The sequence below is a fragment of the Drosophila melanogaster genome, chromosome 3R (genome assembly GCF_000001215.4).
Source record: "Drosophila melanogaster chromosome 3R".
Taxonomy (NCBI): Eukaryota; Metazoa; Arthropoda; class Insecta; order Diptera; family Drosophilidae; genus Drosophila; species Drosophila melanogaster.
In genome coordinates, this window is record NT_033777.3 from 7,642,279 (window position 1) to 7,663,860 (window position 21,582).

At 39.1% G+C, this 21,582-nt stretch overlaps 1 protein-coding gene across 2 annotated transcripts in view, besides 3 other annotated features; it reads left to right on the top strand.

Moving 5' to 3' along the window:
* Positions 1–131: part of a mobile genetic element that runs on past the window's edge.
* Positions 132–856: 725 nt separating this feature from the next.
* Positions 857–1,305: a mobile genetic element.
* A 12,989-nt stretch (positions 1,306–14,294) lies between these two features.
* Positions 14,295–14,351: a mobile genetic element.
* Positions 14,352–15,968: 1,617 nt separating this feature from the next.
* Positions 15,969–21,582, top strand: part of Nlg1 (Neuroligin 1) — a 36,628-nt gene continuing 31,014 nt past the window's right edge. The window contains exons 1-2 of one of the 2 annotated variants that reach the window (NM_169191.4): positions 15,969–16,390; positions 19,974–20,925. In NM_169191.4, the coding sequence (NP_731172.2) occupies positions 20,319–20,925 (607 nt within the window). In that variant the 5' untranslated portion in view covers positions 15,969–16,390; positions 19,974–20,318. The remainder of the gene's footprint in view (positions 16,391–19,973; positions 20,926–21,582) is intronic. The other variant, NM_001260037.2, reaches the window with a different exon arrangement.

The following is a 21,582-nucleotide window of genomic DNA, read 5'->3' on the forward strand; positions in this document are numbered from 1 at the left end:
TTTGGCTTCCAAATCATACTGAATCCTAACGCGCTGGCGAGTGCATAGTAAAAAACAAAGACGAACGCAATTAACAGCAGAGACACTCGACTGTCTACGAGACACCTAATTGTTTTTGGAAACACCCAGTAGTACACCGAGTGTAATAGACACCCGCGACGCAGTTCTCTGTCCTGGACCAGATGGACTCGTGCGCTCTGTAAGGCTAAATAAAGCAACTGGAGAAAAAACTCGCCCGATCACGAAGTTGGCATTACTCCGATCTTCAGAAACCATGTTTGACAGGGAGCCGGGATGTTGATAAACAAATTTTAGTATTTCTATATATCTATCACAAAGGGCAGTTGGAATTCCCCGTATGCCTTTCGAAAAAAACGATTTAAAAAATATGTATTTAAAAGTTACTGTTCCACTGTTTAAGGCCGTAAATTGCCTTCTTTATAAAAATGAGCGGAGTGCTTATTAGTTAAAGAGAGTTTCTCGAACGAGCTAAGTGATAAAAAAATAAATAATGTTGTAAGCTTTAAAGGTATTGGAAATGCTAAAGTACAATGCAAATTAATAATAATATCATTATTAATAGAAATAGTCTAAATGTAATATTTCATGAAATACCAGATGACTATATGTCAAATAATATTGAAATAGGACGACAAGTGTTCAGGGATACGCTGCAGTGGTCTCTTGTGACGGAGTTGAAATAATTAAATCGATAAGCTCTAAATACGTGCTCGACACTAATATTTGATCAAATTGAAATTGTTAGAAACCCACACAGATTCGTTTATAACGGGAACGCTTCAGACTCGTGTCAATTCTGGTGAAATGATGCATAATTCGATATTGTGTATGTGACATGACATAATGATTGTAGCTCCAACAAAGGAATCCGCACTTGAGAGGTTAAAGATTGTTTTAGATATTCTACGAAAGGCTGGATTTTCGTTCTATGCTGAAAATTGTTTGTTCTTAAGGACTAATGTATAATTACAGTGCGAGCTGGTGAGATTAGTCCAAATCCGCGTAAAATAAAATCATTAAATGCTTTGCCAACTCCTAGATCCGTTACATCCATTATTGGATGGATTACTGGATTATTACAGCTAATGAAGCATATATTTTTTCACATGAGGAGATTCGAAAAAAAATTATTCACATTCTTACAAATAGGGCGGTTTTGATTATCTTCGACCCTCAGTTTCCGGCCGAATTGAACACCGATGCAAGTGCACTCGGATACGGCGGTATACAACTGCATATGATTGAAAATAAACCTCATGTAGTGGAATACTATGGTAAGACAACAAAGCTTTGGGGCTGTTGATGTTTACGATGATTGTCGGAATGTGAGTAACTAATAGCTGGGAGCGCTGTTTATATAGCCGCCCACGTTATGCAATGCGATTTAAAACTTTTAGGGCTGGTCGAACTTAGCGCGACTGTATCGTTCGATAACGCGCTATCGATATCTCAGGGGTGCACTGTTTTTAAAATTGGGCGCGGATTAATTGTCTGTGGGTATTTCCACTAAAAATTCGTTTTTGCTATGCTCTCGTTCTTGTTTTGTCTTCGTTAGATTAAAAATTTGTTTTTTTTTTTTATCATTCATTTGAGAAGCCCGACTGGCTTAAAAAATTAAACATAAATGAACAGAGTTGATTAAGAAGACTACTTATCTTAACATAATGAATGGAAGTGATGACTTACAGTACGCGGATTTCGTACGACGCCTTCTTGTATATAGTTATAGGCATTCATAAATACATATCCAAAGGTAGCTAAAAGTACTTATTTAACGTGAATATTTTTGAGTTTTTAAGTTTAACTGCTATAGCTCCTAAAATCCCAAATTTAAAGTTATTGTCGTGTTTTTACAAGTATTTAGATGTAATGTGGTGTTGAAGCTACTATTTCCCACCGACGTGTCACTCCGGCGGTTCTTGAAAAAGACGATAAATTTATAAGTTACCCTTTTCATTTCTATCCAATGAATAATAGAATAGTTTATTTTAGATTTAAGCAAATTTAACAAGCAATTATTTCAAACATTCTTAATTACACTCTTAATCAAGGAATATATTATAAAAACTTATTCTTAATTTGGGACAAAGTCCATTGGTTTTTAATTTGTAAAACCGTTTCGTTATTAGAGTAAGACCAACAATTTCTCGGCCACACGTTCAAAGATTAAAACCATTATGTTTCAATTTGACTTATGGAAATAAACCATCTCTAAAAGTTTGGTGTTGAGAGTTTTATAGCTGACAGCTTTCTCTAGCCTAAGTAAGGAAATAAACCATCTTTGAAGTTTAGGGACTCCAAATTTTACTTTGGAAACTAACTTTTCTGGTTTCCCAACCATTATACAAAAGCTCTATGCAAACATATCCTTTAACAGATTTTCCAGCCCTTCAGGATTGAATTTACAACGTCAGCTCGCAGGAGGTGAAAGAAATTAAAAGGTACATAAAGCTCAACCGGAATATTGGATATTTCTTGTGCTTTTTTTTAAAGTTTTTAGTTCTAGTTCATTTTTTCTCCGGCAGCTGCGTTGAGCTTTTGCATTTTGCAATATTTTAATTACTAATATTTAAATTAAATAAATAAGTATAAATATTAATAGCTCTTTATTTAACATCGTAACATTATGAACAAGTGCTAAATAAAATTTTTTTAGGGATGGTCGTTTCAGACATCTAGAAAAATGCATTTGTAAGAGCATTAAATTAATAATGCTATTATGATGTGTACTCTGCTGACTGTGGCTGTTCCGAAAAATATATGTAGCTCACCTGCAGATAAAAGCAGGGAATAACTCAATTTTAATGTCATATCCCCTTTCAGTAAAAATTGAGGTCAACGGACCAAAATAATAAAAGAAAGTCCTGTATAGCAGTGTGTTTTAGGTTTGGCAATGATTTCAGTTTTGGGGGTTTCCTGTGTCTGTGGCTTCAGCTGAAAGCTGGGAGTGCAACTGGCTGCTAGCCTTATAAATCATAATTTCCCAGAAATAAATCCTTCACGGACAATTTAACCGCCGCACCCGTTTCTGGGGCAAATCTGCAACAGTCGTAGGAACTTTGTGGCTCGGATTTTTCTCCGATTTTTATTTTTTCTTGAATGTTGCTGGGTGTTTGGTGTCTGGCAGTCAAAGGCCAAACAATAAAATGATCAGCGGAAATGCAATTGTAAAAGGGATTGTATTTTTTGTTTGGAGATAACTGAGCCCGTCGTCGTTGTGTGCCGTCCGTCCAATTGCATTCTCATTGGGTGTCCGTGCGTCTGTTTGGGCTTCAAACCAATCTGCATCGATATCCGACGCTTAGCTACTTTCATTTCACAGCGCGCTCAAAAATGTAATTTAGCCACTTTCCTCATGCAATGGCCATTTTCGTCAGAGGAGGAGTGCTGGTGATGATATCAGTCCGAATACTTTGGAAATTTTGAACATGACATTCCGACAATAGCAGTAGGGCTTGATTTCGAATGACGCACACTTGCATGCTGGCACTTAACACACTCTCTGGTGGTAAAATATTGTTAGAATTATCCGAGAAAAGCAACATTCGTCAAAAGATAATTTTAAATTATGAATATTTTTTATAATTTTTTAAAGGTACGTTTTACACAGATATTCTCCAAGTTAATATTGGATTTGGCTACACATTGGCACGAGTTCTCGAAGCCATTATTCGATGGGGTTCCCTCAGACTCAAGGGGGGCGCCCTATGCAAACACACCGATTCAGTTGACATGTGCAAGCAGTGCGAGCAATTCTACTGTATCCCGAGTATCCCCTTTCCATAGGGGTACCGTGTCCCCCGACATTTCCCTCTCATCCAGAAGCTAATTAAAGCGCGCACGCGTGTGTGATATGCCACGCCAGATGCTAGCTAGTAGATGTCTCAGCCAACCAGCGTCGAAACCCAAGGAACATGTCGCAAGGGGAACGTAAAAGTAAAGCAGTAGCTGAGGCATGTGCACTGAAAAATGAGTACATATATTTGCAATATAAAACAATTTGGTGATCACATCTCAATATCTCACAACTAATAATACTGAATGGCTTTACCATATAAGCACTTCTCATTTTTACATTTTTACTTAAGAATTTGAAGAACTAAATACTAAGAGTTGGGAACTCAAAGTTAAACAGAAAACCATATTTTATATATATCGGTACAGTGGAACATGCTTTTTTTCAAATATTTGAACTTCTTCTCATGACAGGTCTTCAGTATTTTGCTCAGTGCATCATCCTCCCTCTGCCGTATCCTAATCTCAACCGCAACATATTTTAAATTTAGCATAACATCGAGCCCCAAAGAGGAGGCTGGATCGCATTTTTATGCTAAGGCCGCCTCATCAACAACATCTCGGGATGGGAATGGGACTGGGACTGGGACCTCTGCCGCCCTGACTGCGGGGTGTTTGGACTGGGAGCTGGCGATGCGAGTTTGTGTTTTGATTTGGTTTTTGTCGCCGCCACCGCCGACGCCATCAAAAAGGTAAACAAACACTTTTTATTCTGTCCTCCGGGGACGTTAAGTACTAAAATTTCAAGGGACTTGAAATGAGCTTAGTTGGTTGGTACGCCTCAGATGAAATCTGTTCATGTAAACTAAATTTCGTCAAGTGTACAAAAGTGCATTTGGTGCATTCTTAAGTACTTGTTTACGAGATTATTTATTTACGAGATGTACGATATTTTCCAAATAATGAAACACCAACCCTACTAATAATTTATACTTAGCTTGCTTAATGTTATTTCTTCAAACCATGTGAACTGACTTCCTTCAAGATAAAATAGCAGGCGGAAAATGATGAGAGATAACTTGGAATTGTACCGAGCACCCTTATTAGCATATTGTCACTAGAGTATTCAAATTCGATGGAAATACGCTGATTATATCTGAGGATGCAGCTTTGTTGGACTCACCCTGTAGACAAGATGCATAAATTTGCAGCCATTTTTAGCTGCAAGCACTGCGCCATGGCTACAGCGTACTGATTCCCAAAGATTTTAATAAATGAGCGCAGGAAAAGCAGTCGTTTGAAATGCTGAAAAGCATTTGCCACACCATGAAAAAATATGCTGGGCCGCGTGGTTTTTGCTCTGAATTGTGCAGATAAACCAGGAACTGAAAATCAAAAATGCATTGGCATGGTACGAACTAGCTCCCCCCACTCAAATTTTTTGCCATTCAATATGGAATTTATATGAAATATGTAGTATTCAGAATTACTAGAAAGCACAAAATTTGCGAGAAACTATCAGTACATAAATACAAAAAATAATACAACAACATTTTTTAAGCACATTCGACAATTTGCATACTGCACTTTAGAGAATGCACGGAATATACTCTAGCCCAGGTGAAATAATCTTTTTTCTCGCAAAGTTCCATCAAATCAGTAAACCACTTTATTCCGAAAAATTGATGAAATAATTCAACGTCAATAAAGGATCTGACATTTGTGTAAACTCATAGGCCATTCGGTGTCATCACTGAATTGACAAAGGGCATCATCAAACTCGGCTAATCCACGTTGTAAGCAATTTCTGTCCATTATTGCTAACCAAAAATATGCGCCAAACAAAAGCCTTTTGAGCATATTTGTTGCAGCTGGATAGGATCGCTCGACCTACGCGAATAAAATACATTTTTCAGCAATAACAATGAACAACAAAAAAAAAAAATACAAAAATTTCAGCGATACATAGAAACAACATGCGGTGAAACACTGCTTTGGCGTATGTTCTCGCAAACCTAAGAAAAAAGTACATATACTCAATGGGGAGAAGGGCTGAATTTTTTCTATAAAAATGTTGTATGATTTCAAGCTTTTCTTTTTGCTTCAGATTTTTATTCGGGTTGCACACGGCCAATTGTTTTGTTTATTCCGTTTGGCTTACTGTTCGTTTTCTTTACGGCAAACTGGTGAATAAATTGCACTGAAAGTGCAGGGAAATAGTTAAGTGATTGATTTAGTGCTGCCTGGAGGCACCCATCCTCTCTCTGAACATTTTCCCCCGTTTGACAGCTTTGGGGCTTGGAAAGTTGCGAGCCGAAATTGATTTCAATTCGGGAGTTTTCGCTAACAAATTGAGTGCTGTTGTTCGAATTGGGGGGGCTAGAAATTTCCATGAATGTATTAAGCCCGAAATTTATTAACAATGAAATGCTATAGGTGGACCAGAGAATTGGGGGAATGGTCGCAAAATTCGGCCTGATGCTTTGACCCAAAAATAGTGGCATAGTTAGGGGAGAGTGGGATCGTATGATTGCAAATTTGCATTTTTGGTACAATCAGCAACATTTGAAAAGCTGAATAAATAGATTGAGTGCACAGAATGCACTAATAAGCGTTCTAAGTGGATGGGGAATACAAATTGCCTTAAAGGTTTAAAGTATTCAAATTGTTATATGCTCTTTTATCGCCTGCTTAATAATAACTTTGTTATGATTACGAAGATTATGTAGTTGCTTAAAAAGGAACTAGAACTGGAAAAATCCTGATGTAGTGGTATTCAAATTCATGACTTAGAAGTTGGGCAAGCCAACGAACTCATCCTATTTCAGGGCGGTTGGGGTCTTTAAGCAATTCACAAAAGGCAGTGCCCGAGCCGGGCTTTTGAGTTTTCACAAACTTGCAGCTTGGCTTAAATACTTCATGACTTCCTGGGCGGCACGATGCGCCTGCCACTTGAGCCGCAAAGCGGCCATTAGCCGACTGATGCAGACAGCTGCGACGGATGGCTGTCAGTCTAAGCCCCCATCACCCATCAACACGCTCCCACCCCCAAGGACGGCTCAGAATGACGGCTATACTACGGTGGCAGGAACGTTTACGTAGTACATGGAAAAGGCTCTGCTGGCAACTGCCAACTGGTAACTAAAGGCACGCAAACTATCTCGCCACTCAGCCGTGCCACTTGAGTTATTTTCCAGCTCGGGATGGTAATGGTAATGGTAATAGAGTTGAGTAGCGGGCCCAGATGAAGATGCTAAACGGAATCCGAAGACAAAGACGCTGGCAATTCATCTCGAGGATGCGCAAAAGTAGGCAATAGCGGTAGACTTATTCGTTTAATTAGCAGAAGAGCACCAGAGTAGCTGGCCTACTACTTTACAGGCGTCTTAGAAGGTTTTGGCATAAACTTTTTTTACTGTCGAAATGGCGCACGTATAACTTCTTAAATTGTCAGATGACGCCGTTTTTAATCACATCGAAAATTGCGCTAAATCATTTTCTAATTGCCTCCTCTTTGCAGTGGCTCACTCCGCCCGGAGTTCTCTAATGAGTTCGCACATTTGCACGATGTGTCTGCCTAACTTCCAAGCTGTTAGCCATATCTACCATGCATATCTGCCAGACACCACGTACGCACATATGTCAATATGAAGATGGCGAAAACCAGAAGACCAGTGTGCGAGGAGGAGTTTTTTTGTGGGCCCCAAGTCGAGTTACTTTTCGAGCTATTAAGATAGCGGGTGAAGCTAAGCACCCATTTATTCTTCCTGATAAAATTAGTACACTAAGTTCTAATATACATATATATGTCTTTTAATTTAATTTAATACTTAGAAATACCCAAAATCTCAAAATCACTTTCTAAAGTAGGTGTGTTTTGGTGATTGTTAAGCAACAAAATCATTAATTCCAAACATTTTCAAACAGCACATTGAAGCATGTTCCAAGAAACACCATCTATAGAAATATTTTACTCCGCATCCACACTCCGTCTCAGCCAAGTTGACCATTTCCATTGCGAGCCATGTCGGCACTGTGTGAGCCGTGTTTGCATATTTGTGCCGCAGGCTGTGTGCTAATTATGCCGAAATATTGGGGATTTCATGGTTTGAGAATGCTCGGATTTTCCGGCTTAGAGAAGACGTCTATGGGCGCTCGACCAGAGTGTCTCTTGTCACGACTGGGCGCTGCCAATATGGCTGGGATGTAAATGCCTGAATGGGCCATTAGCTTCCAATTAGTTATTGTTAATTTGTCGTTTGGTCCTTGCAGGCGGATCCTGTGGTGGTGTTGCACCTCGGCACTTGTCCTTCGGACTCTGTGTGGGTTTATGATATGAATTTCGAAAACGTTGTATTAATTACGGCTGCCATGTGTTGGTTTCTGGTTTGGGTATTGAATAGTTTTGTAATGGATTTTCATATGAATTTTGATTAGTGTGTTGGTTGGGATTAATTGATTTCCAGTTTCAATCATATAGGTCATTTGAAAGTTAATATGCAAAAGCAAAACTAAGTTAAAAGATCAAAACAAATAATAATAATTTGTATAATAAAATAAATAATAGTAAACAATAGTAACAATATCTCTACTTACCGTTAAATACTTTGCTTGGTTGTAATGATTTGCGATAGTTGAACTTTATGATCTGTCATTCTAAATCAAGTAGCTAACTCTGGAAGAGGATTTTGAAATTGTTTTCCTGCCAGCAGCAGTCCCTTTTTCCTTTCAATCTGCGCGGCTTTTCCGCCTAAATTGCTGCACTTGCGGACTTGCTTTGTCAACCCTCGCGGGCCACAGGCTTCGGCAGCGGTAGTACATGAAATTCGTGTTTATTTTGGTACGCGCGTGGCAAGTGCAGCGCGTAAATGTGGCATGCCCCTCATCGGCGGGCACGTATGTATATGTACATATCCCCCACGGGCACAGCGCAAAGCCGGGGCCATCAGACGCCAGGAAAGTGGAGTCAGCGCCGGGGGCCAAAGGGTTGTGCACTTGTTGTCATCATCATCATCTCCACCATGCTCATCCACAGTCCCATCATCCGGCGAAATAGGAACATCAGTAGCAGGGCACACGGAGAGAAATCGGGTGTTACTACATTTGCAACCACGCCCAATGTAGGATAATAATACTACCTTTTCACTTCTAAACCTTAAGTTCTAGTTGGATTTATTTGTTGTGATTTGTATTCTATTTAAAAGTTATATTTATAATTATTTTGAAAATGTTACAGATTCCACGCTTATTTATGGCGAATATAATTATAATTAAATGTGGAGGCATGAGGCAGTATAAGAAAGTTTTATAATTTTCTTTCGGTGCATAGTGGGAAATTGCATAAATAACAGGGTGCACAACAAAGTTGCGCTGGCTGACTGAGCATGATGACGTTGATTATGTTTCGGAGGCACCAACTGTTGTCTCCTCGTCCGCGAAAGACAAATCCCCACTAAAAGACCCCTGGTATTGCTAGGAGCACTTCTGATTGAAAGAAAGTTCTGTGGAGGTCTTGCATGTACTAGGACTTCCAGCGCGATTGATGTGTGTAGCCACAATCTAAATGCAAAGCAAAGTATGCGGATTCATTCTGATTTTCTGAACTTCTGAACCCTGGAAAAACCCTGCAGATATTTTAAAATATTGCGTTGCCCTTTGGCATGCAGCATAAGGGAGCTTTGTATTTTGCAAGCTATGAGGACTAAATGTGCGAATATTTTAGAAAAAACCCGAACCCGGTACTTACTTGTCTGCCCAGTTGTTCACCATGTCGACTCGTTCTGCTCGTTGAAAAATTGCGTTTTAATTAAAAACGCTCAAGTGCACTTAAGTGTGCGCTTTCTCAGCCACGTCAACAATCAGACAGGCAGCCATTTCCCACCCACTCCCCCTCACAATTCCAGCAACAACAGCAACCAGCAGCAGCAAAAACAATATGACCAACAACAATGGCGGAGGACCAGGAAAAGGCACAACAACAATTAAGCCGACAATAGTCCCGAAGTGTAAAAAAGCACAAAAGACAACAAACAGTGCAGAAATAAAGCAAAATAAGAGTATATACAAATCAGAACCAAGTCGAATATCAGACTCACTATTCGCAGGCAAATATTAAAATATATTAACGTATATCATTACACTTATGTGATAACTATAATACATTTCAGCAGTGAGCTTCGAAGTTATGAAAGTATAATATTATATATATAGGGAGGGAAATTTTGAATTCGAATAATATTAGAACGTTTATTTTAAAATAAATAGTTTTTAAAAAGTCTAAGTCTATAAAGTCACTTATATTGAGAGGTGGCATCACAAGATTGTGGCTAAACAAGTTTTTGAAGTGCTGGATTATTCGCCTATGTTTTTTATTAGACTTATTGAAGACTTCTGCTCTACTCTCCATTATTACACGTTTTATTAATTTTTTTTTTCTTATTTTATCAAGATTAAATCTAGTATTAATATAATATATATATATATATATATATATACATATATATATATACATTTATATATATATATATATATATATATATATATATATATATATAAATATATATATTGCTGGAGCCTTCGACTCATTACAAGATTATTTTATAACATTCTATGGTCTCTATTTCAATTTTTTTTTTCAGCAGAAATATAAAACCTTTTTTTCCATGCCCGTTTTTGTTAGGTTAGGGTTAGGTTAATATAGTTTTTAATGCATTACCAAAGTTAATACGCAACAAGAGCACATGAGGGTATATCGAGCTGCATTGCAAATAAGCAGGAAAATTTATAGCATTTTGGGCCGATTTACACAGAGCCGTTCAGCAAATGAGGAAACCTTCGGTTGAATTGCTACTTTGCCTGAGCTTCTCGAGCTGCCCGAGTTTCCCCCTTTGAGAACATAAAAGATGGGGAGATGCGCTTCCTTTGAGGCTTCTTCGGGGCAGTAACTGCAATTGCAAGTGGGTCTGATAAGCTGCTCGGTGTGCCTGCAGGAAACAGGATATGACATATTTATAATGCGAAACAGATGCGCACATTTCAGGCGGAGCTGCGCTGTTTCCCTTTTCGATATCACGAATTAATTTCATGCCATTTTCATAATGTGCCTTGCTGCAGCTGCCTTTGTCGTAATTATGAAATAATCGGAGTCCTTTCGGGAATAAAACTCATCATAAATATTCAACCAAAAAGGTGCAAGCCGAGATGGTCTCGAAATTTGCGTTGCAAAATGTATAATAATCACAAGAGCTCGATGGAGAAGGAGGTAACAATAATAAATGGCTAATTGAATGCAAATGACAAAGACATCTCGATTAATTCATTTTTGAAAAGGCAGGGTCCTTGTGAATTAATTATGCACCGCAAAAAAAGCTCTGAAAAACTAGCTCAAAACTTAATTAATAAACAGTCCAATGGAGTGAAAAAACAATCTGAAAGGTAATTTAATTACGGTTTAAATAAATGCGAAAGCTGATACCAGAAAGTGTATATAGATTTATTAACACCCGTTGAAGATATCGGTTAAATTATCCCAATTTAAACTGCTATCTAACGCATTTAATTTTAGACATAGTCGCTTTCGGAACGGCCAAGGCGATGCAATGAAAGGAATTGTTTAATCCTATTCCAGTTCCAAGTTGTGCGGAATCTCGAATGCCATTTGCATGGACAGACCGACCACTGACCATCGCTTTAATGGAAACTGACCCAAAATGAGATGGGCAGCGAAGGGACAGGGATCTGGGACTTGAGCTAAATGACACACACGTAAGCAGCCACCCGTTAACAAAAAGTGTCGCAACTTTTCCACTCCTCATGGTTTGTTTTTCAGTTGAGTCCCCTGGTTTTTATAAATGCATAAAAGTGGGCGGGCGAGTAAGGTGAGTTGCTGGCTGCCGAAAAAAGGAAACTAGAGGAAAACTTGTTTCATTTGCGCATTGTGGAAAAACTTTCGTGCCGCCGCCGCTTCGGCATTAACAACACTTAAAATGCCTGCGGCGTTTTTCCTTTAATACAAGTGGACAGTCCGAAGTGCGGTCGTTCAGGGTTTTCTATTTTTTTCTCAACCTTCCACGGCTGACCACTTGAAGAGGACAGAGTCTCCTCTCCGGACCCCATTTTTCCAAGGACCTGGTCCGTTTTGATTTACTCAACGTTTAGTTTCCTTTTTTTTTTGAGGATTTTGTTTACTTGGTGCTTATTTACACCTCTTTTCGGGATGACGGCTCGAGGGCGACAATCGTAAACGAGTGTCATTTAGTTTCAGTTGAGTGAAAGACAGATTTTAAATGAAAGCATCTCTGGAGAGATTTAAATGCAAACGAATGAATTCACTGTCTGATTCATTTGCATATGCACTGGGGACCTTAAACACACAGACCACAACAAAGAGCCAAGTCTGTTAACGCTTTAGCCAAGTTTAGTTAAATTTCAGTAAGCCTAGCTGAGCTAAAAATCAATAGCCTATTTTACGCCAAATTTACTGCCCCAAAGCCCATGAGGCAGTTCTGCTTGCCGTTGGCTGTGTTTTCTGCTCAATTGGGTTTGGACCACTTCAATTTCAGTTGCGGACTCGTTCCGCTGCAGAGGAATTGCCCTGATTAGCGGGAAGTTCTGGCCAAGTTTGCGGAGTGAAATTCCGGCCGAGATGAAGCGAGGGACTTTAAGTTTGCAATTATTCAGCTCGCGTTTTTATTCAAGCTAAGAAATTCGTATTCTTTGATAATAATATATAAAGTTAGACTAAAATAATTTGTGTTCAACACAGTTGATTTTAAATTGCAGATGTACCGATTTATAACTGTTATAATAACTGTTATAATTTTAGAATCTTCCCCAATTACTTATCATTTTTTTCCGTGTACCTCTACTGATTTTTGTATTCCACTTTAACCAAGTTTTTTGGCGAGTCAACAAGCCAAAGATAAGTGCATTTCTTGGGGCTTTTCTCGAGCAATTTTTGTGTAATTTATTTGCACTTCACTTTGCGTTGGCAGCCTCAAGTCAAATACTTAACCACTTTAATTCCGTCTAGAGCCGGTAGAGTTCTCTATCTCAGTTCGTTCGCTTTATTTTCGGTAAATACTTCCGCTTTACGGGAATCTAAGAGCACCCAACTGCAATCATAATTCCCCGACTTAAGGCATGTAATTAGCACCAAATAAGTTGGGTTGACCCGGTGCATTCCCGAGTTAAATCATCCGCTGTGGCTTTTCCTTGATGGGAATGCCTTCAGTCATATCTGCTGGAAGTTTTCATGATTCTGGTCAGTAAAGGAAAAAGGCTCTTTTCGCCCTTCCTTTTGTGTTTCTGCAACTTGACCATTGCCGACTTAATTAGAGTTGGCTTTCATTTGGCACCGTTGCCTCTTCCTTGACAGTTTCCCCCTGATTTTTTTGTGCTCCGCGGCCTTCGTTTAACTCGGTGTAATGTGGCCGCCATATGGCCAGAACCAGAACCCAATTGCAGTGGCAGCGGCAAAACACAATTACGTTCGCACTCGCTTTCTGTGTCATTTTGCTTTTCTAATTTCAGTTCCATTCTTTCAGTTACCCTTTCGCCTGCGCCATGGGCAACTTTCGTTTTTCCCTTGATTGCGATGGTTTAATTTTTTCTTATCTAGGTTTAAAACTGGGCGTGTCCCTTGGCAGAATTATGCACCACGGAATGCAATTATGTAAATGTCCTTGTCGTTGGAATCGAAGTTAATTAGATCGCAAATTGCTAGTCATTCGGCCCAGATCCCTGACCCTGTATAAATGTGCCAAAAGGGAATGTGGCTGGGAATTTAGCAAGAAATCGGATGGGTTTTAAAAATGACAGCCCTTTATGAGCCAAAATGAGCTTTGTTAAACTAAGCATAAAATACTAGCGAAGCTAAGCCAAAAATTTTCATAGTCAACGAGGATATTTTCTTATTTTATTAAGCCTGCTTTTAATGTGGCAATATTAAGGCAACAGGAATTATATTAATTTCAGCACGAAATTTGCAATGTAGTGCGGATAGTCGAAGTAGAAACGAGAAATTTAATAATTAAAAAAAAATTTTAAATGTGTGGGCGTGTCAGTTTTGGACGGTCTGAAACCCGTCTCTCTACTGTCACAAGTAGGTACTTTTCAATGAATCTAGTAAACTCTTTTACTCTAGGAGTAACTGGTATGACAAGAAGTAAAATTTTATTACTATTTATTATTTCCGAAGATAACTGACAGGACTTTGAGAAAAGTTTAGTGCTTAAATTACAGCTATCATTTCCATTTCTTTTCAATTTGTAAGAAAAAGGGCTAATTTGTTTATGAAATCCATTTGGCACCCCAAGCGCCATAAATATGAGAACTTAATATATACAAGAATAAAATAACTGAATTTATTTAGAAATATAACAATCATGAAAAATAAAACCCTTAAAAAAAGAATAAGATTTGTCGATAAACTGACAACATGTAAACTAAACTCTTTTGAATAGAAACAACTGCAGCCAGACTAAATTGTGATTTGAATTTTTATCTCCATTCAGAGATGAAAGCGAGATATAAAGTCGTAGTCGATTTCCTCGACATTCAGATACCCGTTAAGCAGATAGTGCGAGAGTGAAATTTGAAGAGTTGTTGGCCTTATCTAAAGAAATTGACACAATAAACTGGAGAGATCTTCTCCGTAAGTGATCTTGATCAAGAACATACATTCATTAAAGGGTCGAAACTTTTCTTGTACCTGTTAAGAACTAGTAGCACCTTATGTACAAAACAATTAAAAAATTAAAAATATTTCACTTAATTTTTTCATATTAAGTATTTATGTTTGGATATTTGGAATGAGTGTATGCCGCCGCATTGACGTCGAATTTGGTTATTTTTAAATGCCCTGCTGACTCTTCTTCGGTGTGCGTGCATTCAAGTACTGCGTCTCGGGCATGGGGCTTCGATTTTAATTAACTTGCAATTAAACAAAATTTATTGGCGCACTTTGATGGTCGTAAATTAGCTACTCGAGTTACTTCGAAAATGTCAGCCTGGAAAATTCAATTTCCCCGAAAAGGCGTTTGTGTGGCAAAAAAAAAAAGATAGCCAGGCTATCTATCTATGAATCTCTGCGAAGCTGTCAGTCGTTTTCCACTTTTCCTTTGCACACGCTGAAATGGGCTTGAAAGGTGGCATGCAGCAAATAGGTGATGTGAGGTATATGGGTTGTTGGCACAATAGGTACATCTTTGGACTTCATTTTTGAATAGTCAAATCAAAAGTCGGCAGATATATATTAAATAATAAATAATATTAAAAGAAGTGTAATAAGAAAATATTGAAACATTTTCTTTTGAGGGTTGTAGATTTAGCCTAGTTCAGAAAAGTACATATTATTCGAGAGTGCTCTCTTCCACGAACCTAGCTACCATTTATTTCTTTTAGTCCTGAGACTTGAAAAACAACCTTTGAAATGTGGCTCAGTCAATCACCTTCAACATCTTCCTTTCTGTGTAGTGGCCTAACCAAATCGACGTTGAAGGAAAGGCGCAATGAAGAAGTCAAACAAGTCACTTAGCTACTGCGATGCAAAAACCCTTGGCAAATAGAAGTAGTAGTATTCTGCTTTGTCTCTTTGGAGGCCGTTTTTGCATTTTCTTCACTTCTTGGCCAACAGCCAGACCTTTTTAAGACTTTAAGTTGGCTCACGCCTATGCACTAAGACTTAGAGATAGATTTGCGGCCGGAAGTCTTTGATAAAAGAAGTAGGAAAATCATTTCACCCAAAGATGTCTATTTACATATGCTTAAGGAGGAAGTTGGGGAAATTTACCAAATGCGATGAGGTAATGACCAGAAAGTTTAAGGAAATTGAAGGTATCAGCAATCAGCAAAAATTCTAGCTTCCGTTATTCTCGCTTGCTATCATCTAATCTTTAATTATGTTAATTAATTAGGTTATAGAGGGAATCGACGTGATATGTGCAGGATTCTAAACCGAGAGTATATAATATTTACAAAACGGTTAAGAGAGTTCTGAAAATAACAAATACCTGGATAACCGCGGCGGCTTTGGAGATACTCTTTCGAGATACATTCTAATGTTGTAAACAAAACTGAATATATATGCGTACAGTAGTTTATTCGCCAGTTTCGCGGTACAAAAACTAAATACTTACATCTAAGAGAAGATCGTGTCGAAGAGAAAAGATCTCGAGAATACTCAGCTATCCATCCGCCGGAATGGTCCCCAAACAGTTGCAGTTCAAACGTAGATCGCGTCGGATGTGGATCGCTCCGTGTTTTTTGGTTCTTCAGGGGGAAGTCTTGTGCCAAGCCAAAAGGCAGGGAAATAAATCTTGTACGTGATCCAAAAATAACGCCAGAAAATATCTGCAAAAGGGGGACAAAAACAGAGCGCGTGCCAAGTGCTCGAGTGAAAATGTTTACGCACAGAAGAAGGCTCCAGAGTTAATCAGTTCGAAGAAGTAAAGTCGTCGCAGAGTGATTTATTTTAGGTGTGGTGCAATCGTTAGTGAATGAAAAATAATCGAAAAGTTCTCGATTTATTTGCGCATGACCGCAGCAAGTGACAAACGAAAACACAGGTCTTGCCAAAATTGTTTTGCGCATCTTTCGGATCAGATCAAAGATACAACAAATCAAGCGCAAATTGGTAATGCACAAATTTTCAATTTGACAACGCGCATAATTATTGGCAATGCAATGGCCAAATAGCCCGTGAAAATACATTTCCAAAAGAAATAATGTTGTCTTCGTATACGAAATTCCACGGCTATTTGGGTTAATTAAGAATCGAAAATGCTTTTTTGCGTTGGAAAATATGAAGAATAATTAATAAATAAATGTGGAAAAATATTACATGTTTTTCCGTTCGTTGTTCGAGTAAATCAAGTGAAATAAGTTCTTGTGAAGCTCGAGAAATTTCACCCAATACATAATGCGAAAGTGCGAAACAGAGGAAATATTCTGAAATTCAGTGATGTGTGACGCTCGTAAACATTTCAACATATGTATAAGCAACGTTAATAATAGCAAACAAATATAATCCGAGTATTTTTGCAGATTATCCGGCAATACAAATTTTTTTCGAGGGGTGTATTAGATTTGAATTCGGGTGCTCCCATTTGCAAATTAGCTTTTTCGGGCCTTAAACACAAGGCTCATACAAGTTTACTCGAAATAAATGCAAACAAAATCCTTTTGCATTGCACAAAACAATTGTGTAAACAAATTTAACTAAATTGCTTGTGTTTCGAGTAACCGAATTATTTAAAAATAAACATTTCACTTAATTTGCGCTACAGTTCGCCACGCCCACCGCCCACTTGTGTGTTTTTGCGAGGGAGACCAAAAATAAATCGCATAATTCGAAATAGTTCGGCACGATCTTCTGCATTTGGCTTGGGGTTTGTTGAACTTTTTGCCGCGGTTTTGCATTGCCAGCTTCCAAATTTGTTTTCTGCAAGTCGGCTAAAATTAGTTGCGACTAATTTGTTGTTGCCGCTCGTACGTTATAGTTCCCATTTCATTTGGCGCGTCAAAAGTGACAACTTTCAATGCATCGACATTTCTCTGCTAATTATGCAAATTTCGCCTGTGTCCGTCCGCGTGTTGTACAATGTTATTTTTCCCGGAGGTTAGGGGGTCTTAACCCATGGGAACCCGGCTTCGTGGACCTTCTGCCATCATTTGCATCACAAAAGCGCTGGAGCAACTCTCGCCGGTATTGTCACACCGCTGCTCGAATATAATTTATGACAGTGTCACAGCTGTTCGGAAACAACGTCGAAGTGTTGCGACATTGACTATGAGATCCGGGCATAAGAACACGCCTTTCGCTCCAATTTGAAGTTATTCGAGCAGGCAGCACACTTCAATTGACCCGCAAATTGCTCCCTTTAGCCCATCCGAATGCCGAATGCCAAATGCGCGCAACTAAGAGACTTTAACAGAACAAGAATTGCATTCCGCGAATTGTTTCGACCGGGCCAAGTGGACCGTCGGAAAATAAGTGACTTCGCGACAGAGTAATCCAAATCAAATCAAATCGCTTTGCCCAAGCTCCAATTGCGCTTTTCCTCTCTCGCTGATTTTCCCATTTTGCCAGCTTGTTTCCATTCGGCGCGTTTCCTTTCGCCAACTGCCAACTGGCAAGTTTGTCTTGTGATTTCTCTTTTATTTTAGAGAATTCCTCTATTTGTTTATTTTTGCCTTTGGTGACGACATTTCGTGATCGTGGAGTGCGCTGCACGGATAATGCAGCTAAATTCCGTGAATATTTTCTCTCATTCGTTTTTATTTTTAAGCACTTGCTGTTTATTTTTAACGCTGTGCGTTTGGTTTAAATTTGCATTGCCACTGTGTTCTATCCTCTGTCTGTATTTATTTATTTTTTATTACTTCCATTTCCACAGGCGAGTATGGCTGTATGGCTGGCTCCTGCAGTTTTGGATTTCCTTTTTTCGAAATTTGCATTTAATGGCCACCGACAGCTGTCTTAATTTACTTTCACTTAGTGGAACGTTAAACCCACAGATTGCCAAGAAAACATCACAGAAATAGCATTGATTTCTATTTCGTTTGCTTCTAAAAATACTATACAAAATGCTATAGCGAGCTGGCCCAAAGACAACATCCGTTTATCTCGACTCAATTAGCTCTCGATCGAGTTAGTATGGGAATTTATGGAAGTTTTAAGTGCTCGAACAAATGCATTTGGCAAAGGTCAATTTATGTTCACAGCAAATGTAACTTGACATTTATTTGTGTTTGTGATGTACACATAGCCATATCCGGAGAAACACACACAGGCCACTAAAAAATTGGACAGATAATGCAATAAATAAGAAAATCATTTAAAGAGATTTCCATTTTCTCTAGGTGGTTTGCCACTCACTGATGCCCCAAAATTCGTTTAAAAAGGGGATGACACAAATAGGCGATACTTCTTTGTATAATTAATATGGAAATACCACTAGATGTGCAAAAACTCGTTCATAAATGGGATGTTTACGTACTTTTTAAATATACCTCCTAATATGTAAAAATATAGATAGATAACCAATAACATTGGCGCCCTAAAAGGTTGGTCACTACACGGCTGGTGCCTTCAATATTTTCGTACACTTTTATTTTTCCTCGTTCTACTTAGCTTGTTGGTATTGTGAAAAATGCTTTTAGTGTGTCGGTGCGTTGTGATTATTTTGATATATACTTACGAATACACACAGAGTCCCCACACTCTGTCACACATTTTAGGTTCGCATATGTGTGTACATGTGACGCCCAGGCGGCCTCCCCCTCCCTACGCCACTGCGCTTTTCTTAGCACGCTCGTAAAAAAACATTTAAATTCCTTAGCGTTTTTAGATTTTGCGTTTGTTTTACATTTATAGCGAAATTAGCTCACTTCGCTGGCGTGTCGACATAAATCGTGATGGAAGGAAACAGAGGAACCTAATTGAATTTTCATTGGTATTTCTGCTTTTATGATTAATCGTCATGGGAAATCTTTCGCTGAACTGGCTTTCCATTCCATTTATTCTGAATGCTTTTTGTTTACGTTACGCAAATGTGAAACTACACGGCACTAAATTCTGAAAAGCCTTCCGAGCTCGTTTTCCACATGTCAGGACTCTTGAAAGACGGACGTTTGTTCGACGCCCAGTATTTGTATATAAATTTCGAATTATCATACTCAGAACGAAAAGCGTCGCTTTTATTTCATTTCCATTCACTCCGATTGAATCGATTTGACAAAGTCCAAAGTCTAAGGGCCTTCATAACTAGTGGGCCACTATAAATAAATGAACTCAACCATTCCATGGATGAGTCCTAAAATAATATTTGAAATCTTGAAAATGAACAGCACATCGATTTTCTGACACACAAGAGGGGGCATGTCAATTGGAAAATGCAGTGCCACTGAGAACTGAGCTATGACTCAATCAGAAGGGGTCATTAATTTTGGATAAGAGTTTTCTTAAAGAAACTCACTCATTTCCCTTTTTGTTACTTAAATATGTATTTAGGTTTAGATATTCGCTAAAATGCGGATATAATATAATTTTACAAGTACTTTAACTTTATGATACGTTGCAATTTCTGAGCCACAATTGTAATACCTAAGTTTAAGAAACTAAAATTAAATAATGATGGCATTGTCGAGCCGATTCAATTTACTTAGTGTTTCTCACCAACATTTTCCTCGTGTTTTTCTTTTCGCATACAAAATAGGACAAAAATTTTGTTGCAAATGAAATTAAATACAGAAAGAAGCTGCACAAAGGAGCAGGCTAAATACAGCGAGTAAACAAACTGTCGAAACTATTTAAGGCGCTCAAAGAAAATCCATGTAAATACAGCGTCCAGAAAATGTGAGCCATTCGGTTTGACGCAACAAAGAAGGGAAACAGCGAACAGTTGGGGAAAAAGAACAATTAACCAAACTGGAAAGCAAACACGAGCGGAATGTGAAAAGTTTGGACAGAGCGGGAAGTGTAAGACCGAAATTAATATCGAAATATCCCAGAAGCCGGCAGGAAAGACCGGGTCCAGGTCCCGGAGGCGGAAGACAAAGCCATGAAGTTTCGTTTGGCAGCATTTTGGCTATTTCTGCTGACAGTCGGCGGCAATCACAAGCTATTAAGCCACGTTTCCCCAATGGGCGTGGCAGCCGAAAAGCAGCCGTTGCACAAAGGAAATGAGCTGGAAAACGCAATGAAATTGCGTGAAGCCCCAAAGCAATCCCGGGTTATCGGGGACATCACGACGACAATTCAGCCGGACTCGGATCCGGGCCGATCAATTGGCCATCAGGCGTTGCGACGTGCCAAGGCCCCGCCGCCCAGCTTGGAGCTGCATTTCAGGCAGAATCTGAACAAGCTTTTCGCCGGCGATGAAACCACCCACGTGGGCCACACCAATGCCACTGACAACACCACGGCCGCAGTTTTGGCCACCGACGAAGGTTCCAGCGAACACGAGCCGTCAACCACTCATCACCCGGAACGGCGACACGTGGTCCCCGATAAGCTGCAGTACACCCAGGAGATCCAGGTGAAGCAGGGCCGGCTCATGGGCATCACACGTCGCTTCCAGGTGACCAGCGGGCTGCGCCAGGTGGACCAGTTCCTGGGGCTTCCATACGCGGAGGCGCCCACCGGAAATCGACGCTTCATGCCACCGGGTGAGTGTACAAAACTGTCCTCTAAGAGTCTTTAACTTTATTTTGATACAAGATATATACATAGATAGATAGCTTTTAAGCTAAAACAATTTCAGCTGTTCTCAAAGACACCTCATGATGCCGATCGGCTTGGGTCTACCGTTTGGCAGATGGAACTTTCAATTTGAAAGTATACTTTTCTTACATAAGCGAGCAATAGCATTATAAATATTTTCCCTTAATTAATTAAGATTAAAGAAAATGCTAATGGCAAAGCCAAGTAAGCCAAGTATCATCACAATATCATTGACAAGGGCGACCAAAACCAATAAATATTATCCCCTGAGTCCGTTTTTGACATTGATTGCAAAATGCTTATTTTAAAATATACTGTGTTAAAGTAAATCGATTTATTTGCATACATCAAGTCTTCGGAAGGGCTAAAATAATTCAATAAAAGTTTGTTAAGTTGAACGGGCAATATTCTATAATATAAATAACGATATCCTCTGTTTGAACCAACCTGCTGGCAGGGAGTACCACCTATTTATTTCCCCTTGCCCGACCCGCCGTAGGCAGGCAGCACTATTTGTGACCGCAAATATGATGGCAAATTGCCACTTTGCAGCACCAACAGGCAAACCCGAAAACCTCGAAACCCCAAAAACCCCAGAACTC